This window comes from Patiria miniata, unplaced genomic scaffold (assembly GCF_015706575.1).
Source record: "Patiria miniata isolate m_02_andy unplaced genomic scaffold, ASM1570657v1 HiC_scaffold_22, whole genome shotgun sequence".
NCBI lineage: Eukaryota > Metazoa > Echinodermata > Asteroidea > Valvatida > Asterinidae > Patiria > Patiria miniata.
Genome location: NW_024037061.1, coordinates 2,512,075 through 2,533,745, shown reverse-complemented (window position 1 = coordinate 2,533,745; position 21,671 = coordinate 2,512,075). Strand labels below are relative to the sequence as shown.

General features: G+C 39.8%; 1 protein-coding gene across 1 annotated transcript in view; it reads left to right on the top strand.

Annotated features, from left to right (window-relative positions):
• The window catches only part of LOC119730625 (dystrophin-like), a 72,772-nt gene that overhangs the window by 3,041 nt on the left and 48,060 nt on the right, over positions 1 to 21,671 (top strand). The window contains exons 3-6 of the mRNA XM_038203612.1: positions 6,389 to 6,450; positions 13,082 to 13,177; positions 13,858 to 13,935; positions 16,487 to 16,579. Of these exons, the coding sequence (XP_038059540.1) occupies positions 6,389 to 6,450; positions 13,082 to 13,177; positions 13,858 to 13,935; positions 16,487 to 16,579 (329 nt within the window). The remainder of the gene's footprint in view (positions 1 to 6,388; positions 6,451 to 13,081; positions 13,178 to 13,857; positions 13,936 to 16,486; positions 16,580 to 21,671) is intronic.

Sequence of the window (21,671 nt, the reverse complement as noted above, 5' to 3'; positions counted from 1 at the left end):
TTGCGAGGTTTCTAGATTGGATGCAAAGTACTCCTTGGAAAAAAAAAAAATGCCAGAGTGTACTTTTTGCCGTCTCCATTAATTCTCATCTTCCCAAATCCTCCAAAATCTTCTTTGCAAATTGGAGGACTTATTAATTGCAGGATTGAGGCTTTATGGCAAAAATGTGTGGCTGATTTGGAAGAAGCAGAATTTTGTGTCAAAGTCTTTGGCCAGACCTTGTGTTGTTTACTCTCAGCCGTGCATAAATTTAGGCCTACCCCCGGTATATTATACAGTGTACATGTACTTGAAATCCTCCACACTACCCCAAGATGTCGCTGATCTGCCTCAACATATTGACAGCGATTGCTGGAGGATTTTGCAGGATTGAGGCAGTGGTCACCCCTCCAAGGACCACATTCCAGAAATAACACAGGATTGAGACAGTATGCAATTTTTACATGGAGGCAGTTGGAGGATTTTGCATGATTGAGGTTGCATCCTAGCAAAAAAAAATAGAGTTAATGGTGTTTTCAAATTGTTGCCGTATTTTTGTGTGTTTGAAAAGTTCTAGAGAATTTGTTATCCATTTTTTTTAACAGATTTTTTTTTGAAATTTTGGTTCTAAAAATACAGATTCTTCTGCTAGCGCTTTTAGCACAGAAAGGTGATCATAAGCCCGGAATGCGGTGGTTAGCAGGCCATGAAATTTAGCACATGCCTCAAAAGATAGCATTGTACATGTGAATGTTCATGTGTAAATCTGGGAAGTGCATAAAGATTATTTCTCGCTCTGCAATCATTGCATGGCAGAGGTTACATCTCAACAGGCTAAAGGTCACTCAGTCACCCCCCCCCCACCCCCAGCAGAGCTAGATTGCAATATAACAAGTGTTTTGTGGGAGGCATCCCACAGGTTGTTAGACCGTTGATGGAATGCCGAGGACCCATTGTTCACAGGTTGTTGACTTATGCGAGGATATCCGCTTGTAACGATTATTGATTTGCATTGTTGGGGTTTGTGAGCCTAACTGGAGTGGGCAAACACAGATTTATGTGATTGATAAATACGCGGCCTGCAAACCCAGCCCACAACTCCATTCACAACACAGCTACCCACGCTGATCAGGTAGGGTACCGGTAGGTCTAGATACAGAGGAATTTATTTGTGATAACCGAGGGAAAATAGTTTTTTTTATTCTTCCATGTGATCGCTGATTATGCATGCACCAACAAAACAAGGGTCATTCCATACATTTGGGGTCCAAAACTGTGATATTTTGTGCCCTAGCCTACCGGTACACCGCGTTATGGGGAAGTTTTTTATTGTTCGGCAAATTAGGACCAAGTTATGGGGACTTTCTGCTGTCCGCACAGCAGGTTTGGCCCCCACAAATGCCTCGTACAGACAATTGTATGTACCCACAACTATGGAACAAGATAATGTCTGTGTCCCCATTATTCACCTGACCTGTGAAATTTGCCATGCAAGTCTCATAGCTAATTTTTTTATTTGTGTGGCAAGTAGTTTGCTTTTCATAATCACTCTTGGAGATTGAAGACACTAACTCAGGCATTTTTGTTACATGTAGGATGTAACCTAATCCTGCAGAATCCTTCAACTGCCTCCATGTAAAAATTGCATACAACCTCAATTCTGCAAATTCCTCTGTTATTTCTTGAATATGGTCCTTGGAGGGGTGACCACTGCCTCAATCCTGCAAAATCCTCCAGCAATCACTGTCAATATGTTGAGGCAGAGCCATTGACATCCTGGAGCAGTGCTGAGGATTTCAAGTATAATCTATGCCTAAATTTATGCACGACTGAGCATAAACAACACAAGGTCTGGCCCAAGACCTTAACACAGTGCATCCTCCAAAATCAGCCACACATTTTTGCCATATGCATGTAGTCTCCATCCTGCAAAATCCTCCATTTTGCAAAGAGGATTTGGGAAGGTTAGGATTAAAGAATGTGCCCTGAATTTACAAAATCTTATATCGGATGTACATGTACATGTAACAGGAACACGAAAAGAAAAAAATTGGTCCCAAATTTGGAATGACCCACAACCACACTTGTGAAGTTGAACATAAAGAGTGTGCACACAAACATACTGTTCATGTACATGAAGTAGAACCATCAAATATGCAGGTCGTGTGCTTGTAAACTACATGTAAACAGCAGGCTTAGATACAGAGGAATTTACGAGTGATAACACTGCAGTGAAGACGGAACGCAATACTCATCAGCAAGTAAAATTCCACACAAAAAGTGCTCCTGGCACAGTGGACCTTAACCCTAACCACCCCAACTCCATCAAAATCCATCCTTCCATTTTGGTGGGTTTCGGGGGACTTGCTCCAGAAGGCCTGGCGTGACTAAATATTGATGGAGTATGATGGGCCTAATGGCCTGAAGCAGTGCTAGGGGTATCAGATTGATTTTATGTGATAACAGCCATGTGTAGCAAGTCCATGAATGTCAACCAGTGTGTCAGTGGTGGATTCCATCATGTCATGTACAGTTTTGTATTGGACACCCAGTGATTGATGGATTTTGATGGACTTGGTCCAGTTCCTAGAAAAAGACGCTAGGTTAAGGAAATAACCGATTTTCATGCAGAGTGTTAAATTCCTAAATGCAAATTTTAGTTCAAAATTTGACAGCACATTTTTCCTGATACAAACAGTTTAAAATACCGGTAGTGTGAGATCTGGCAGACCATAGTTTCAACCTTTTCAATACCAGCACAGTTGCGAAAGCAGTATTTATAGCCATTAAAGTATTTTTAATGAAGTTGGTGCCGAAATTTGTTGTACTGGTACCATACATGTTACATGTATGAACAAGAATTGTTTTGACTGTTTTACATAATTTATTGCCAATATACATGTATGTTTGCTGGTATGCATCCTTGGTGTATCATTTTCTTTTTAATCCTAACTCCCTGCTAGGATGTACATGTAACCTCACTGTAAAATCCTCCAACTGCGTCCATGTAAAAATTGCATACAGCCTCAATTCGCCAAAATTCTCCGTTATTTCTTGAATTTGGTCCTTGGAGGGGCGACCACTGCCTCAATCCTGCAAAATCATCTGACCACTGCCTCAATCCTTCAAAATCATCTGACAATAACTGTCAATATGTTGAGGCAGAGCCAGTGACATCCTGGAGCAGTGTGGGGGATTTCAACTTCTAGGCCTAAATGTATGCACAGCTGAGCATATTAACAACACAAGGTCTGGCCCAAGACCTTGACACAGTGCATCCTCCAAAATCAGCCACACACTTTTGCCATATAAAGAATAAAGAGTTTTCACACCTTCTGTCATATCTTTGGACAGCTACAGTTGTACATGTAGGTTTCTGCATACATTGTCAAAGTTGAGAATTGTGAATCTGTTTCCGTTTTCTTAGACAAGCTAGTATTATCCTTGTACTGATAGGGCCAGGCCCTTGTTTATTCATGGTAAACGTTTTGGACACTGGTGCAAGGAATTGTTCTGATGTCCTTTCTAACCAGTCAAGATTTCCTCTGTCTTGAAAGAATTCCAAGGCCTTCTCTGGCTCTTCATGGTCGAATTGCTCGTAGTTTTGGTCACTTGTCTATGAAACTGCGGAATGATAACAGGAAAGTTCTGATGTCATCAAATCAGCGTGTTATGTGCATTTATTCCCTAGACTTTATCCCCCTGAAATCACAACAACTCTAGTTCACATTTTGATTGGACTCACTTTGAATAATTTGTAAAAATAATTTCCCGTTAAGACTTTTGTGAATTCCTGCTTCCGTTCTGCATTAGCGCTTCCCGCCTGTTCCTGAGGCGCAGTTGTCTGGTCTTGCATCTGTCCTATTATACTATCGCTGAGACAGTCAGTCACATGTAGGTTGTCCGTTCGCTTCAAACAAACAACCAAAACAGTGCCAAATAAAGACGCCGAGGAAGAAGAAGAAGAAGAAAAAGAAGAAAAAGAAACAGAGCCGTGGGGGAGATATAAAGCAACCCGTCACATTCTCTAAAGATGTTTTTGTTGTGGCCCACACAAGGCCTTTTCGCATGGGGGGATCAGCCTCTGTCGATTGTCCCAGGGAATTCTTATTATAGTGCTTCCCAACCCTGTGGGGGGAATTTGCCGTTCTGTAAGGGACGTCTACTTATAGGGCCTACTCTTTTCAAATACTCCGCTATTTTCTGTTCAGGGGGGAAACAAGGGCAAAAACATTTAACCAGTCTGTCCCGCTTTGATAAAAGTGTGAGACCCTCCAGGGCAACTCTGAGAAAGTTGACAAACCTCATTTTGGTGAATTTGCACTGATATTCGAAAGCACCTGAGGTCCAGTGGATATATTTGGAAGGGTGATTGTTTTGCGAAAATAAATCATGTGCTGTGGTCATATTTAACTACAGAGTCTGCCTTGAGGGTAGACTTCTATTTTGGCAGTACATTTCACTTTCATTTTATTATCGGGTTGCATTGCATGAATGTACAGGGAGTAAGTATGCAAAAGTCCTACTTTTGATTCTAAATAACTCTGTTGTTTACCAGTGGAATTAAACCAAAATTTCAGATTTTGTAAAAAAGGCATGACAACTTGTATGGAGCGATTTTCATCAACTTTTTGCAAGAGGGTGAGATTTAAGCACCATACAAAAAAAAAATACTCTTTTTCAGAATGTTGATACAGCACTGGAGAGGGTGGCGGAAGGGGCGTGCTGCGGCCGAAAGCTTCTGAAGGAATGCAGGATCACCCCTGATGTCATTGCACAGCTCCTCGATCGTGTGTTGCGCCGAACGATCGAGGAGGTGTGCAATGACATCAGGGGTGATCCTGCACTCCTTCAGAAGCTTTCGGCTGTAGAACCAACTTCCGCCACCGTCTCCAGCACTGTATCAACATTGGAGAACCCCAATTCAAAAGTGGAAGATTCTGAAAGTGATTATTTTTTTCCTTATGGCGTTTAAATCTTACTCTCTTGCACAAAGCTGATGAAACTCGCTCCATAAAATTGATCATGCCTTGTTTACATGATCTGAAATTTTGGTTTAATTCCGTTGGTAAACAACAGAGTTATTTTGGATGAAAAGTAGGACATGTTGTTTTGACACGTAGTATTTTATCCATGCGCTAACTGATTTCTTGTTTACATTCATATTGGTTTCCACAAGAATAGACCTAGATAATAATGTCATGAGTTGTTTACATTGATACATTTTCTTGTGGGTGCTTAGTGTCGCTCGTTTACAAACACAGCAAAACAAAACAAAAGTTGTAAACAAAACATAAAGTCATTGTGCCTCGGGCCTATTTCAGTACCTTAAAAAAAAATAAGCATGATTGGAAAAGCTACCAATCTCTCTCCGGATACAAAAATATTAAAGTTTTTTGCATTAAAAAAAATTGCCTTGCATGTTAGCAATAGTTTTTCCGGTTTTCCAAAGAAAAAAAAAACAAGCAAACGTAATATGTATTTCTATCCCTCACAAATTAAACCAGATAAAAAAAAAAAAGAAAGTTTCTCATCCGAACTTTTTGAGAAAAAGGTTAGGATGTGGACACTTTTTTTGGCGGTGAATGACGGATCCAAGGTGCCGGATGGCCTTTTAATTTTTTTTAAAAACATCCACCGGTTTTGCGAGATTTTTTCCAAGATAGCAGACCCTGTTTTTCTTTTTTTTTCCCCCTAAGACTAGCTTTTTAACCTCTATTTACTCTTTCATGTTGGAAACAAATTTTAAGGCACAAGAAATTTCTGATGGTGAAAATACATGTATCAGAAAGTACAGGATTTGCTGTCAAAAAAGTGAAATTTTGATTAAAATAAAACAGAAAAAAAGGGATGCGGGGGGACGAGAACCTGGTATATTTTTTTATTTGGCCTTAATCGAAAATTGACAAAAATATGGGACAGTTTACAGAAAATGCACTTGATGAAATTGGTACACTGTAGAGATATCCACATACATTGTATGTAATTATGTTAATGTAATTACATGCATTGTATGTATACGTCTTGCACATTGGACTCCTTGACTCAGAAGACGGTAATTCAAGGCTTGAGAGCACAAAGGAATGAGTCAGAGCCGTGTCCGATTCACTCGGCTACGACTTGGAATACACACGCGCCAATGGAAACAGCTGAATCCATATCTCATAGACATGTGTGTTACCGGCAGCCGCAGCCATGAAATGCGGTCACAGCCTTTAGAATTCATCCACATATCACTCATCCATGCATTCACGGCCAAGGCTCAGTCTCGACAAAGTGAACCTCGCAATTTCCTAAGATTAAAAAATAAAAGGTCTTCAGTGTTGGGACTGAAATTTGCCTGATTGAGGTTTGAAGAATTTCCTCTCTCACTGACGACGGCAACATTCTTTTGTTTGTGTGTGCACAGATCAAAGGGAGGACATACAGAAGAGGACCTTCACCAAGTGGCTTAACTCACAGCTATCCAGGGTAAGTGATTAAAAAAGAAACCACTTTGTGGGCGGACCTAGCAAGCAAAAGATAGGGGGAGGTGGAGGATGTTAGAAAGACACATTAAAGTCATAAAGGACCATTTGTATTTATCTCAAAAGTAACCTACCAAAGTATTATCAAAAACTTGCTTGGATTAACCCTTCTACTATTTAAACAGTCACAGACAGTCAAAATTCACTTCCACTTCCCTTGCTATACTTTTAACAAAGGCTAGTCACCAGCAGTCAGATCATATGTCAAGCAAGCACTGTGACTGGTCAAACTGGGTCAACAGACAAAGCAGGCAAGTTGTGGTCACAGCTGTTTTACCACTCACCCAGAGTCAAGGCATAACCGTGTCAAGTTACTTAAACAGTCCCAGCCAGTCAATCCTGCTTTATGTGGGCTGGGAATTCCGAACTGTTGAAAACAGTCACTTGTTTGATTTTGACTGAAAAAGTGAAAGGACAACTTGGCACAAAATGTATGTTTGCAATGGAGGGCTAAAGGATCGTGCTGGTACTTAACATCTCGTGAAATTTTAGCTGGCTTGCTTTCATTTCGAAGAAATCAAGAAATGTAGGTGATTTTCAATTGACTGATTTTTGGAAATAACATCAAAAGGCTGTGCATTCCCTCAAAAAGTGTAATGTCCACTAAGCTGAAACTTCAACGAGTTATGTTTTGAACATTCTTTGGATTTTGAGTGGTGTTATTTATTGGAGAACGAACCGAATGCAAGTAAAGCAAATGATCCTAAATCAGCTAATTTTTGCCAACATTATACTGTACTCATTGTCATGTACAGTGTTGCTTGGGTGCTCATTTGAAAGTTGTCTTTTGCTGTGTCAGTTATAAATATCTAAAAATCTACAATGTACCTAGATTGTTGTGTCAGATGGAAGCAGTCAGTCCCATAAATACAAGGACCTTGTCAAAAAGGCTTTTCTCCAGTTTGCTTGGCCTTTGACGCCTCCGAACAAAAAAAATGCTGTAGCCCCTTGCAGCCACCTCTTGTCAATCCCATGGGTAGCCTCTCAGTTAATAGGGAAAAATCTAGGCTAGGTTGAATGGTTTATTGTCCTGCCTAAAAGTGGGTCACCATCTGGGTCAGCGCACATGTACAGCGTGCTCATCTACGTACAGGTACATCATGAGTGAAGGTGTACATGGGTAGCTATAAACAACGGGTACTTGTAACATTTGAGGTGCAGAGTTGAAAAATACTGCCAGGAATCTGAAGTTTGACTGTTATTGTTACCATTAGTTACTTCATCATAACACCCCTTGCTCTCTGGATGGCAAAAATCAGTTGCACCATCACAGCAGTCCAAATCAATCAAGTGACTCAAAAACCCTTACTCCCTAGGCCTTTTTGCTAGGATGTAGCCTCAATCCTGCAAAATCCTGCAATTGGCCTCATGGAAAAATAGCATATGGCCTCAATCCTGCAAATTCCTGCAGGAATTCATTTTGTGTTTCTATAATACGGTCCGTGGAGGGGTGACCACTGCCTGAATCCTGCAAAATCCTGTGGCAGTGACTGTCAATATGTTGAGGCTTGGCCAGTACGGAGGATTTCAAGCATAATCCAGGCCTATATTTATGCATGGCTGAGCAAAAACAACACAAGGTCCAGCCCAAGACCTTGACAAAGTGCATCCTACAAAATCAGTAAGGCACATTTGCCATGTAACCTCAATCCTCCTAATTCCTCCACTTTGGCAAAGAGGACACATTGAAGGATTCAGGGCGGTTAGGGTAGTTACGAGTTCCCTTGTTAATTTGATACAACCATGCTTTGACTGGAGATGATTGATATGCCAGATGTGGTTACCGCTTTTGTCTGTTGATGGAATTTGACTAATCACAGTGTTTACATGAATGTGATCTAACCGTTTTTTCCTTGCCTGTAAAAACAATGCATGGCAAGAGAAGAGAGAAATAATTTTGACTGTCTGTTAACGATCAAACTATAGTAAACAGTACACAAAAGTTGCCAAAAACAGACAGTGCCTGTTGCCCTACACATTATAGCACATGATAGTGGCCTACATTTTTTTGTACCGCATGAATGATTGAAATAAAATCCTCCTAGTCACGCTGGTCACAATTGTCAAGAGATCATCGTTAGGATACTGTGAAAACACCACAATGCATGCAAGCAGTTTTTACGATCACGCATTTGGGAGTAGTCAAGACATCAAACGCATCCTCACTGAATCGAACCCTCCACAAAATACTGACGCGATTACCGTCACGCGCCGCACGCATTGTCCCCCCGGGACGCAAATCAATACATAGCCCGGTACCCAGCAAGTGATGTGCAGTGATTGATAGTGACAAAGCTGACAAGGTTACCGGTGTGGAGACGAAGACGAAGAAACCCCAAGGATTCACGAGCGATGTAGTTCTCATCAAGGAGCAATCTTCGTCTCCTTTGCCGGTTGCCATAGCAACAACGGGATGCGGAGCTATCCTTAAAGTGGCCGAATCTGTCTTGGTGAAGGACACTTGTACATATATATCGTCATCTTTTTCTAAAACATTTTGTGCCATCTCACATTAGAGATTAAAATAGGATAATTTGCATAACGGGCCTAACTGTGGCCTTATGGACCTCATTAAAAGTGTTTCTTTCTTTTACAATTTAAAGGCAGAGTAGATAATTTGCAACTAACCAAAAAGTGACTAACAAAAGTATTCTTGAAAAGCTTACTTGGTTTAAAGATAGTAATGGAAATGAACTCCATGTGAAATGATTCTTTCTGGCATGCTGTCATCTTAAAAAAAAAATAATAAAGAAGGCAATTTCCAAAGATGTGTCAAGTGACACATTTTTGGAAATTTCCGTTAGTAGTTGGTTGGCAATTCGGCGAATCCTTGAACTGGTGCATGCGAGCTTTAACAAAATGCACATGCGTGTGCGGTTGCTAATATTCGTTGGTTCTGTATATGACACGTACCGCTGCAATGAGAACGTGTCCCTGTCTTAGGGCGCAATTCAAAACATGACCCTGCAACTTTTGAATTGAAATCAAGATCCTAGAATAGTGTTTTCTGATAATATACAGCATTCACTGAGCTAAAACTTCATCAGGTTTACAATGTACCGGTAGTTGTTAAGCACCCTTCTTTAGACTTTGAGCACTTTTGTTGCTTCAAACGAAAAAAAAAAGGCACAAATCACAAATGATCTACCGTACCTTTAAGGATGACGGGAAAATGTACCATGTATTTAACCCAGATACCGTATAAGAATACAAAGTGATGAAGAATTCTAGCATTAATTTTTCTTCCAATATTAGATTATCCAAGGTTTCCATGACAACCAAGGATTCAGAACGCACTGTCAAATTAAGCAGACAAAGCCTGAAGACATGCATCACTTGCATCTCTCAGCCGATACCCATACACATGTGCTGTACATAGTACTAAACTAAGGCCAAAAAAAAAATACTTGGTCTCTGGTCAGACCAAAGTTCCGGGAATTGATGCGGGCGACGCGGCCTTTTGTTGTTTTTTTTTTTTTGCTTTTTTTTTTTTCAAGCTTGGATTGTACAGACAAGGTGGGGTACTATTTTACTTTTTTTTGGGTGTCCTCATGTACATTGGTGTCCTCCAGAATTTGCCTTGGTGCTTTCGATCATTTGCCTTGGTGCAATTTCCCATTCCTTCGTGCTCTTTGGTAAAAAAAATTGAGGAGTTGCGGAAATAGAGGGCGCTGTTGGAGCTACCGTGGAACATTTTGGAAAAAAAAAAGATTGACGCGCATGATTAAAATCGACACGCGCGCTGACCAGAGACCGACTTATTATTTTTTTTTGCCTAAACATGTTGTGTTGGCAGAATATACGTACATGTACAGTGTGTTTACTTGTGTACGTGAAATACCGGTACATACCCAGTATGTTGGCCTAAAGGAACTTTAAAATGGTCTAAACATTTGTGGACAGAAAAGGAAATGTGCAATGCATTGTGTGTCTTGGGATTACCTGTCAACATTCCCTTCCCTTGTATAAAAATCTAGTCTATTCAGTGATATCAGTCCTTTTGCAATGGACCGATCCAGTAAACACCGCCCCATGGTGTTCTGACCAATCACAGCCGTGATTTATGTCCGACGTGTGTGCACAAAAGTCCGACATGCGTGCACATGCGTATGATGCGCGCGGCAGGAAAATGCAGTGTGGCATTGGAGAGGAGCACGTGTTAATTTGGCCAGGGCGTAGTGGGCGGGGCTTACTGGATCGGTCCATTGCCTGATTTCTGGCTCTTTCAAATTGTAAATGGCATATTTCCACCATAAATGTAGGAATGCTTAGAATTGCTTTAGGCCTATACCTCAAATGTCATACCCAAATATGTTGCGATCATGTTTTGTAATGTAGGGCCCTGTTCCCTATAAGATATCAAAATCTACTTCTATTTTATTTGATTCACTAAACTAGTTGGCGACAAGAAGTTATATCATACATGTAGATTGAGAGGAGGGTTTTGAATTTTTGAGGGAAATTCGGGGATGAAATGACGACAACGACAAAACGCAACACAGAAATAATGATGGTGATCACCGAGATGTACCGTGAACGCGCAATGACAATGCGCTAATTGGCAAGGCACCAACTGTAAACCGCGTTCGAAAAATTGCAATTTCCACCCCAAGAAACTGTTCAAAATTACAAAAAAGGTGTCATTGGAATTGAGAGAAGTCTGCATTAGGTTAAAAAGGTCATTTTTGAATGATTAAAAACATCCTTGACTCTGATTTGATCAAAACTAAAGAGGGGCCCTACACTTCACGATCACCCAAAATGTCAGAGTCCTGGTCTATATTTAGGTTTACTTCTATCATTGATAAATATTAAACCAAAAAAAAAATCTGTAAAATAATTCTGTGAAAGAGTTCAGTAAAAAGAATTGTGGAATGTGCTGGATAATCGTGAGACTGCTTGTAAAACATCCACATCCCTTGTTTGTTTCGCTGCACACCTGGATTTCAGGCCCACATCATAAATAAAGGAATGCGTCCCTTTTATAGCCTGTATGTTTAAAGTGGGACAGCCCAGTTCACAGCTTTAACAGGGCCATACGCTAGTGGCTATTTACCATCGCAGATTCCATAGCAGTATCCAGGGTTGTATATTTTGGCTCTGCCTAGGGGATTTTTTATTTTTATGACAAATTATGCAAGCAGGTTTTCTCAAGGACAAAGATTGTACTGATAGATGCCTGTGCACTGGTGCAAACAAAAAACAGAAGAGAGAAAAAGAAAGAACGAACAGGGAAAAAAGGAGGAAAATACAGGATCCTCTTGAGAGTAGCACACAGTGATTTTATTGATGGGAAGTCATCTGTTTGTCAAGTCACAGCATTCACATGGGATTTCCTTGCAGTTTTAGCCCCATGCGGCTGGAGATGATGATAAGGAATAGCCTCAATTTGTCTGGTGACACAGATTCACATGGCCTATTAACATACATAATAGCTGATGGTTATGGCACAGTCTACTGCATAATTGCCCCACAGATATTATGCACTCTCATTCATGTACATGTATACTGTACATGGGCATAGTCTGTGGCAAAAGTATTTAAAAAGCACAAAAGTTTGTTTTTTTGTTAAACCCCCCCCCCCCCAAAAAAAAATTGGTGAAATTTAGATGAAATTTTAATGGGCACAGTCCCATTGTGCGCATTACAATTTCATATTTCACCTTTTAAAAGATGGAAATAACCTACTGGCCTTGATGTATTTTTATGCATGTACAATGTACATGTACGGTACCCTACATTGAACGTGCACGATTACATTCATTCAAAGTGTATTATACCTACATGTACCGGTACTAGTAATACTTGTGTACATGTACATCTGTAATGTACATAAAATTCCTTACTGAGTATATTGCTTGCTCATGTTCATGCATGCCTTATCTTTATGGCCATGTATCTACATTGTACATGTATGCAGTATGGTATGTTCTTGTAAACAATGTGTACAAGTGTATCATATACCGGTACAAGTTCTCAACCTGCAATTCAACAGCACTTTTTGTTCATGGATCACCAAGTTCAATAGTTACACGACTTTGTATACGTGCATGTACATGTAATAATCAAAGAATCTTAAGCAATATTTCCAGCACCATTTAAATTTTTCAGAAGACAATAGTTCTGAACCGAGTAATGCAGAATATGAATATTTTTCGATCATCAATTAAATTTCAATAAAATATTTGAAAAATGTGAGAGGGGTCTCGACATCAACTTTGGGCATGATTTGACAGATTCCATGAAGACTTTTAGCTGGAATTTCTTCTTTGAATGCGTCAAATAACAGCCGTTCAACTACCTCTTCTTTAAGATCTGTGACAACAGGAGGACAACAGGAGATTGCCCGGATGCAACCAGTTTAGGCTGGTGTGTGTTAAACATGTGCAGCACGTTTCAGATACTTGAATATTCGATCAAGTCCGAGTGAGAATAATCGAATACTAAATTATTAAAATATGTACAGCCCATGAAGACAATTCCCTTTAAATTGTAATTTAATTTTATCTGAAATAATAACATCAAAACCACATTTCAGAAAAAAAAAATATGACTGTGAATGATTTTTGTTTCAGGACAAGAAGAGCGACGTTGTAAACGACCTCTTCCTTGACCTCAGGGACGGCAACCATCTTCTGTCTCTTCTCGAGGTCCTGTGCGGACAAAAACTAGTAAGTTTATTTTTTTCCCCCTCCAAAATCTAACGGTTTAAGGGTTTAGGCATATGGAATCGTTTAAGTAACCTACCGAATTTTTATCAAAAAGCTTACTTGGATTAAAGATTGTTCTGGTACTAAACACCCCGTGAAATGATTCTGTCTGTCTTGCTGTCATTTAGAAGAAAACAAGAAAAGTGGATTATTTCCTACGATCATTCAATTGACTGTTTTTGGAAAAACACAAGAGTGCTACGGATGAAGTCGTGTTTCGTGATCAAAAGGTTGTGCATGGATTTTGAAATGCCATTGTTCAGAAATGCCAGTGGAAGCTGAATCTCTACATTTTAGTGTGGATAATAAACTCGAATTTGATTTGATTTAAACTGTTTTCTCGAAGAAGTGTCCACTGAGCCCAAACTTCAACAGATTAGATTTTGAACAAAACTCCTTCTTTAGATTTTGAGTGGTGCTATTATTGGAAACTATCAAACCCATGGCATTGTTCCCTTAAAAAAAAAAGAGAAGATTCTGCTAGGATCAAAATGTCAGGCTATGTAACTTTTCAACTCCTGAAAAGTCAGGATTAGGTCATTGAGTTTACAACATTTAGACAACCAAAATATCAGCTTAACAAGTACACTATCCAACATTTCTCTGAAACTTCTCATGTGTTCGTTTTTTTTTGTTTACAGAAAAGAGAGAAAGGTCATATGCGATTACATCACCTGAACAATGTCAACAGAGCTCTTCAGATTCTAAGTCAACAACAGGTAAATGTTACAAGCAGTAAAAATTCGTAAGATAAGCCGGGAAGGACTTTATCCCCACGACGGATTCCATTGCACGAGATGCAATCTTCCCAAAACATCAACTTGAATTTCTTGCGAATTCTCAACTGCACAGTGCAACCACCTGAGATAACCTTTGACCCTCCATACCCAGTCACCCCGGCTTGAACTTTGCAAAGCCACCCTCATCTGATCTCTGCAATCAATTTGGAAGGGGTGGGGGAACGAATATCATTCAGATTGGCAAGCTACCCTCATCTGATCCGTGCATAGAATCTATGCAATCATTTTGGGGGGGGGGGGGGCCCAGAAATGCCATTCAGATTAACTTGCAAAGTACCATCATCTTAGAACTGCGTAACTATAATCTGTTTCAAGTGGGAGGATAAAAAAATACACCATTTGGAGAAATGTTTGTTGATGTTTTGCATTGTTGACGTGTAGAGTTGAACGGAGAATAAACTACAAAATGGAATAAATTGTGAAGAAATGCCCAACTTCACAATTTTTTTTTTTCATTGTAAACATGTATAAGGAAGTCCTACTACATGGTACTATGTAAGTGGCTCTGAGTTAGGGCATTTCTTATGCATACAGTGAAGTACAGGTATGAACCTGCCTTGAAATTGTATTACATTGTGTTACATTGTATTACATTGTATTACATTGTGTTACATTGTATTACATGTACATTGTATTACATTGTATTACATTGTGTTACATTGTGTTCGTACTTCTTGATGAATCCATAAGACCATTGAGTGCTGGGATGGTTTTGGAACAGACATTTACATCATTACTTATAGGCTATAGCAGGTCTACAGTTCGGCCGCAGCTTCTGAGACCATTTTGAGCTTGATTGTATTACACTGAGTCAAAACCTTGCCCCGAAACTTGGCCGGTTTCCCAGTGAGCTGTTAAGTGTCCGACAGGGGCAATATTTCATAGCTGTGGGTGATGTTTTGGTTGTAATCATAAGTGGGATGTGTAATCCAATGTGACAATACCATTATGGAAAAAAAGGGCATTGTAGGGTTGGGTATGGAGGGTGGGGTGGGGGGGGGGGGGTCGGGGGTGGGGGGGGGGTCGGGGGTGGGGGGGGGGTGGGTTCATTGGGGACGGGGTTATGGGTTCCTGGGGGGGGGGGGTAGTGGGGAAGGGTAGGCAGCGTTGTATGCATTGAACTTTCCGCATCTGTGCTTGCTGAATACAGGAAATTTGTTAAATCAACGACTTCTTGAGTGAATTCCGTTAGGAAGGGAATAGCGATTGTTATCTTTGCTTGCAGGCCTTAGAGATCTTATGGGATTTTCACACGAAGACCCTGGAGTAGGAAAAAAAAAATATATATATTGCTGAATTGTTTCCTGAGTACTGGGATTTCATTGGTTTAGAATGGTCACCTGTCAAGTTTGCTATTTATGGGACATCATTTATGTTATTCAGATGCTGGCACAGTGCGTCATGGGTAGGCAAGGCAATGATTTTGGCACAGTGCCAACATTTTTATGAGGAGATTGAAACTCTGTTATTTCATCCCAACCTCAAAAAGACTGATAATCAGTGCTTCAAGGCAGATGGGTCATTCTTTAAATTCAGGGTCCAAAGTGTGACATTTTTCCTGTCCCTGTTACCTTGGTACTTTGTAAGTAGACCTTTCAAGTATCATTAAGAATGACTTCAAAAGATTTTTGATTTATTGGGTATGTAGTTTGCTATTCATAATCACTCTTGGACGATAGCTGCATTAAAGGGAAGATACAACATCTGCAAATATCACAAAACAAGATGATCAAATTATAACAAAATACCTTACTGCTTTGTTAGGGAATGACAGTCTAAAGCATCCTAAAATAGTGACTTCTGGTGTGCTGACATTTTCAAGGAAAAATGTACTTTTGGAGAAAACTGGCTTTAAAAAAAAAAAGTGCTCGTAATTTTATCTAATTAGTTATTCCACATTTTCTTTGCAATTGATTGCACACCTGTGAAGGGGCCGGTACAAGCCTTCTAGACTGATTCTCTGACCTTACAATTATCTAAAGTCTATAAATTGCTCTGATTCATCTCAAGTGGGGTCAGGGAACCAGACTACAAGAACATGATTAGTTTGTCTTGGTTTTTCCAGCATCTACAAGCCATAAACATGAAACAAGTCAGTGTAGCAATATTTGCTAAACATAACTGATCCTCCAAATCCATTTATTTCTGAACATTGCAGCAAAAGCAAAATGCTGTACATTCCCTTTAAGGAGTACATCCAGAATTACACAATGTCAGATTTATCAGGGACAGAAAAAAAAGTGGAACCCAAAATCATAGAATGACCCAGATACATGTACATGTATTACACCTATACAAACTGCAAAGCTTAGCTTTCATGTGACAAAACATGACCAGAAAGCAAACTTTTTGATTGACTTGTGAAACCGACCAAATGTCCTCCGAATTTTAAACCAGGTTGGCGCCGTCTGTTCCCCTGCGCTTCAACTCCGACAGCATCTGAACTCCTATTCTTCCTTTCCTTCTCCAGGTTCGTCTTGTCAACATCAGTAACAATGACATCGTGGACGGCAACCCTAAGCTGACGTTGGGGCTGGTCTGGAGTATTATTTCACATTGGCAGGTAAGGCTCACGTTTCCCTACTTCTCTTTTTCATCCAATCGATACTTGGCGAGATCGGTTGCACGCGATGGCCTACTCAGACAGAGCCACTGATATGTTTGCTTTTCATGTTAAGTTATTTGGCATTCAACTGATACAGGCGTGGTACATTGCACTTTGTAAAAGAACTAGAATTCTGGAGTATAGAACCGCAGGAATTGTAGTTTATTACCGAATACTCCTTTGCATAGATCAAAAACAAATTTACACTATACCAGCACATGCATTTGTGCATGTACATTTCTACAAAATAGACCCGCAGAATTATCAGTTGACTACTTCATATACCATATCATAAACCAAAACAACTTTGTGAATGGTAACGTAAAAACAAAGACAGCCATTGTTAGGGGCCATTCAGAATAGTCAATGTTAAAAAATGCCGTTCTTTTTTTAGAAATTGTGGGTTGGTGGGTCAAAGGAAATAACTGAAAATTGAAATTCAGTTTTCGATTAAAAAAAATACAAGAAGAAGGGGGAAAAACCCCCAAAACCAGCGTCCCCTTCGAGACCGTCTGTCATGTCTGGGCTGTTCCGTTGTCATCGATAGCCGACCTCCGCGTCTCAATAATCCACCTTGTTCCAACAGTAAAGCGGTAAAAACAAACATGAAACAGCCATCAAATAGGTAGTTTAGATGCGTCTTGCATAAAACGGGTTTAGTGAAATCGGTCTTAGGACGCGTCATACATTGTAACTGAGATCATTCTTAGATTGGGGACTCATCTTAAGTCTTAAGATGACTTGCAAGATAAGGGCATTTCGTGAAATCGGTGCCAAAAATAACTAGGCCAGCGTAATATCAAGTTTTACACAACGAGCCCCAAAAAATTGCATGAATAAACCGGAAAAAACTAGGGCTGGAAATCTTATCCCCCTTCAACACATTTCCTTCAGCACTTTCCTCATATCAACTGACTTGAACACCAACATAACCATTCCGACTTTTAACTCCTCTCTCGCACTCTGGGGTTCAACCCTTCCCCTGTAATAATGCCTTCAGTTTGTTGACTTTTTATCTCCGTGACACTGGTACTTAGAATACCATCCGAGAAGCTGGGGTCAAAAGTTCAAATAACTCGACCCGCAAGTGGTATTGTGTATCAGTGTATGACGGTGATATATGAGGCCTGCGCATTGGGCTGATGTGCCTTTGTGAATTCTGAAGAAACAAAATTTCCAAAAACATCCTGTGTGACTGTGAAGTATTTCTAAAGATTTCTGCGGTTTTAAAGATTTCTGTAGTGTATAGAAAAAGATGGAATTGCCGGTAATGTGTTGAATGAGAGAGTATATTGGAGAACTGACAAACAGAATGAAATGAAGAAAAAAAATGCCATACATAAAATTCAATGAAGAGGATTGGACATACTGTTTGCCTGCGTACATTTTGGTATGCTGCAAAACTACATGTACATGTATGCATTGTACAGTACAAGGCATGTTTTGTTCTGGCTGTTGGACCATTGCATATGTGAACCAACACTCCCCAAATTGGTGCACATATACTCACAAACCTCTTGCTTAAAGACTTTTACCCCTTTTTGAGTTTGACCCCGAATAATACATTTGTTTTTTTTTTCAGTTGCTTTTTTTTAATAAGTTATTCACCTCTGAATGAGACATCGAACAAAAAAGTCCACTGATGTTTAGTTAATACCGAATAATTCTTTACAAAATGTGAAATCATTTGCAAAACGGCCATAGCTCTACTCTTGGGTTTATTTGTGCTCAAAATAAAAATACACATTGGTCGCAATGCTTGCATGCCAGACGCACAAAATGAAAAAAAGAAAGGTTTTTCATTAAAAAAGTAAATATTTAAAGCTTGTGAAGAAGAAGCTTCTTTCTTTTTTGGAGGCACAAAATAAAAGCCCCTTTGGAGGGTTACAAATCCAAAACCGGAAACAAAAGAGTTTCTTCGTAACTAAAATAAATCAAATTGAAATTTCATTAGGGGAGGGGAAAAAGGGTTTGAAGAGCACACGGCACACATCTTTATGTGACATGCCCGGTACCTATACATGTTTTGGTATGTGCTTTATCGTCCTCCACACACGTAGTTCAGTCTAAGTTTTATGAAAATTATCAGCAGCCAAAGGTTTATATTACCTCATAATTACATATTTTTTTTTACGCTGGCTGTTTTGCCTGCAGCATTCCTTGATATACGATAACCCACATTCCTGGTACGCACACGGGCAAATTTTTTTCAATTATGCATGGGTCTCTGTTACACTTCATCAAATTACGTTGACGTTGCATTCATTCGCACACGGACGTGCATTCACTTCATCTGCATATTGAGATTAATTACATACACTGCACTGAGGGGCACGACACATATGTATTAAAGCAAACCTTAGTGAGACATTCCAATAGACTTGTGTACAAAAATCCTAACTTAAAGCCAAAAAAAAGTCTCCAGTTTTTGGTATGCGAGCGCCTCGCCGTAGCCATGCGCGTCGGCAAAATGAAAAAGTTTTTTTTTTCCAGTGTAAGATGATGTCTCAAAACTGCCAAACTCACTGGTTTGACTGGAATCTTGCTGCTTCACAATTTCAATGTGTTTTTAGATGGGGTTACGGTCAAGTATAAGCTTTATGTGGCCTCTCTGGACCCCCATATATTTTGCACTACATTTAGTCGGGCACCATTTGCAGTCATCAGTCAACATTTGAAGAAAAAAAGTTTAAAAAAAGAAAAGCTGCGTTGCAGCACACCTTTTGGGGCAAGCTCCATACCAGAAACCAGCAAGCTAAACAGAATAATTTCACGGGGGGGGGGGGGGGGGGGGGGGGGGGGGGGGGGGGGGGGGTGTTAGTACCAGCACGATCTTTAATCCAATTAAAACTTTTTGATAATAATTTGGTAGGTTATGTTGGGATAAAAGCAAATGATACAACCGGTTTATATTCCTTTAATGAAGTGTTCAGGCCGGTTGTATTCCATGCAAATACAATTAATCAAATTTGACTTTACGAAACATTCTCGGTGAAATTTGGCCAGAGCTGGAATGTGTTCAACTTTTGCGAATTTGCTGTGTGAAAACTTGCCATTTCATCGCAAATTTTGCCTCGGCTTCGCGCAGAGTCGGCTCTACCACATATCTTTAGCCACTTGTGCAGAAAAAAATTCCCTAGTGTCATAGGAATCCCGTAGGTCTGTGCTCTGTAACACTGCACTCCCACACAGATAACACATTGACAAGACCAGAACATTAACCTTTTGCAATTCAAGAAACACGACACGGCTTATCGCCAATTTCTTTTTTGTACCCAACCTAGGGAAAAAAAAAAAAATCCGAAGCTGTCGAGCTCTAGAAATTGAAAACTGGGCCGATAGGCGCGATATCTCGGCAGTAAATGGCAGGGAAACGGGTCGGTCCAGGAATGTTCTTGAATCTGTCAAGACTAAACGTCTCGTCTTGCACTTGAAGACGCTGGCGGCCTAAGGGCGATCAGTGTGTCATTGCAGTGTGTGAATAGTCTCAGATCCAGGTTTTTTTTTCTTCGTCTCTCACTGTCGGTGACATTTAACTGTGAGAGAGGTTAAGTGTTTCTCAATGAAATTTAAGAAAGAAAAAAAGATGAAAGAGAGAATTAGGTTTTAGTAATGACTTGATGATGTGAAAATAATCGAGGCCCATTACAGAATCTGGTTTAGGAGAAAGAAGGGTTTACAAAATTATAAAATAGAAAAGTAACAAAATCTACTATTGACATTACAATAAGGCTGATGATTGCACTAATATGAAAATGATTGGAAACAATTGAAAGGTATGAGATTAAAAGAGAAAAGATAAGTATGAACAGAGCAGTATTGACACAACCCCCCTTTTGTTTCATCAGACACAGACAGTCAAAAATTCAATCCTGTTCCTCTGCTGTGCCTTTTACACAGGCTAGTCACCAACAGTCAGATCATATTTCTTGCAGGCACTGTGACAAGTCAAATTCCATCAACAGACAATAAACGATGGGCACAGCTGACTTATCAATCTCCTACAGTCAAAGCACAGCTACTGTACCGCTAAAATATACGGGCACTTTTCGCGATCGATTTAGCGCGAATATCTCTTCGCGAACGCTGTGCCAAAAACTATATCAGGTTTCATAACAATCACAGCCAGTCAATCCTGCTTTATGAAGGCAGGGAGCACTGAACTGTTAAAAACAGTCACTTGATTTATTTTGACTGCTGGGCTGGCCTTGTTGAAATTTGCCAGCCAAAGTTGAATGGAAATCATCAAAATTTGAAGCTAAAAAATCACGACAAATTCTGGAAAGTGCTTTCTTCGTGAAAACAAAGTTTCCAAAAGCTTATTATTTCAATCTAAACTGAAGCCCTCAAGTCACAAAATAATAGTTTGAATTTTCAGAAGCCTCATTTTCCATTACATGTAAATTACAAATGAAAGCCCGAATCGCTCCGCAAAAACATCTCCAAATCAACAACATCCCTGCAGATCTCAAGTCAATTATTTACACGAACCTGCCCCTGCAAACAATTAAAATATTTTTTTCCTTGGGGGAAAAAAAAAGAAGAAACAAAGAAGAAAAAAATCTCTGGCCTCAGTTAACTCATTAATAATCTTCGTTTCTCGGTGTGGGATTATTGACACGATTTTGTTGATTTCCGGCGCGACTTCATTGTGAATGCCGCAGCGAATTCTTGCAGCGTCACTCGGGATCTAGCGTGACATTACTGGAAATCCTCCGCCCGCACACCGGGGGATGTACTAAGTATGAATTTCCACAGACCAGTGTTTACAGAGGATGTGGAGGACACGTATTCAGATTCATAATGCAATTTGCAAGAAGATGGAGTTGATTTACACATAATGTAAATTACAAATTATCTCACTTGTTCAAATACAGATGTGATGAATACATGTACATCATTGAACTTTTCCATAATTTACCTCGAAAGTTGTTATTTTGTTACCGGTACATTTCAGTTTCGATTAATTTCTTTATCCATTTTTAAATCTATACATATATCTTGTTGGAATTACCGATATATCAGTACTTGTAGTTTTATGTAAATTTCT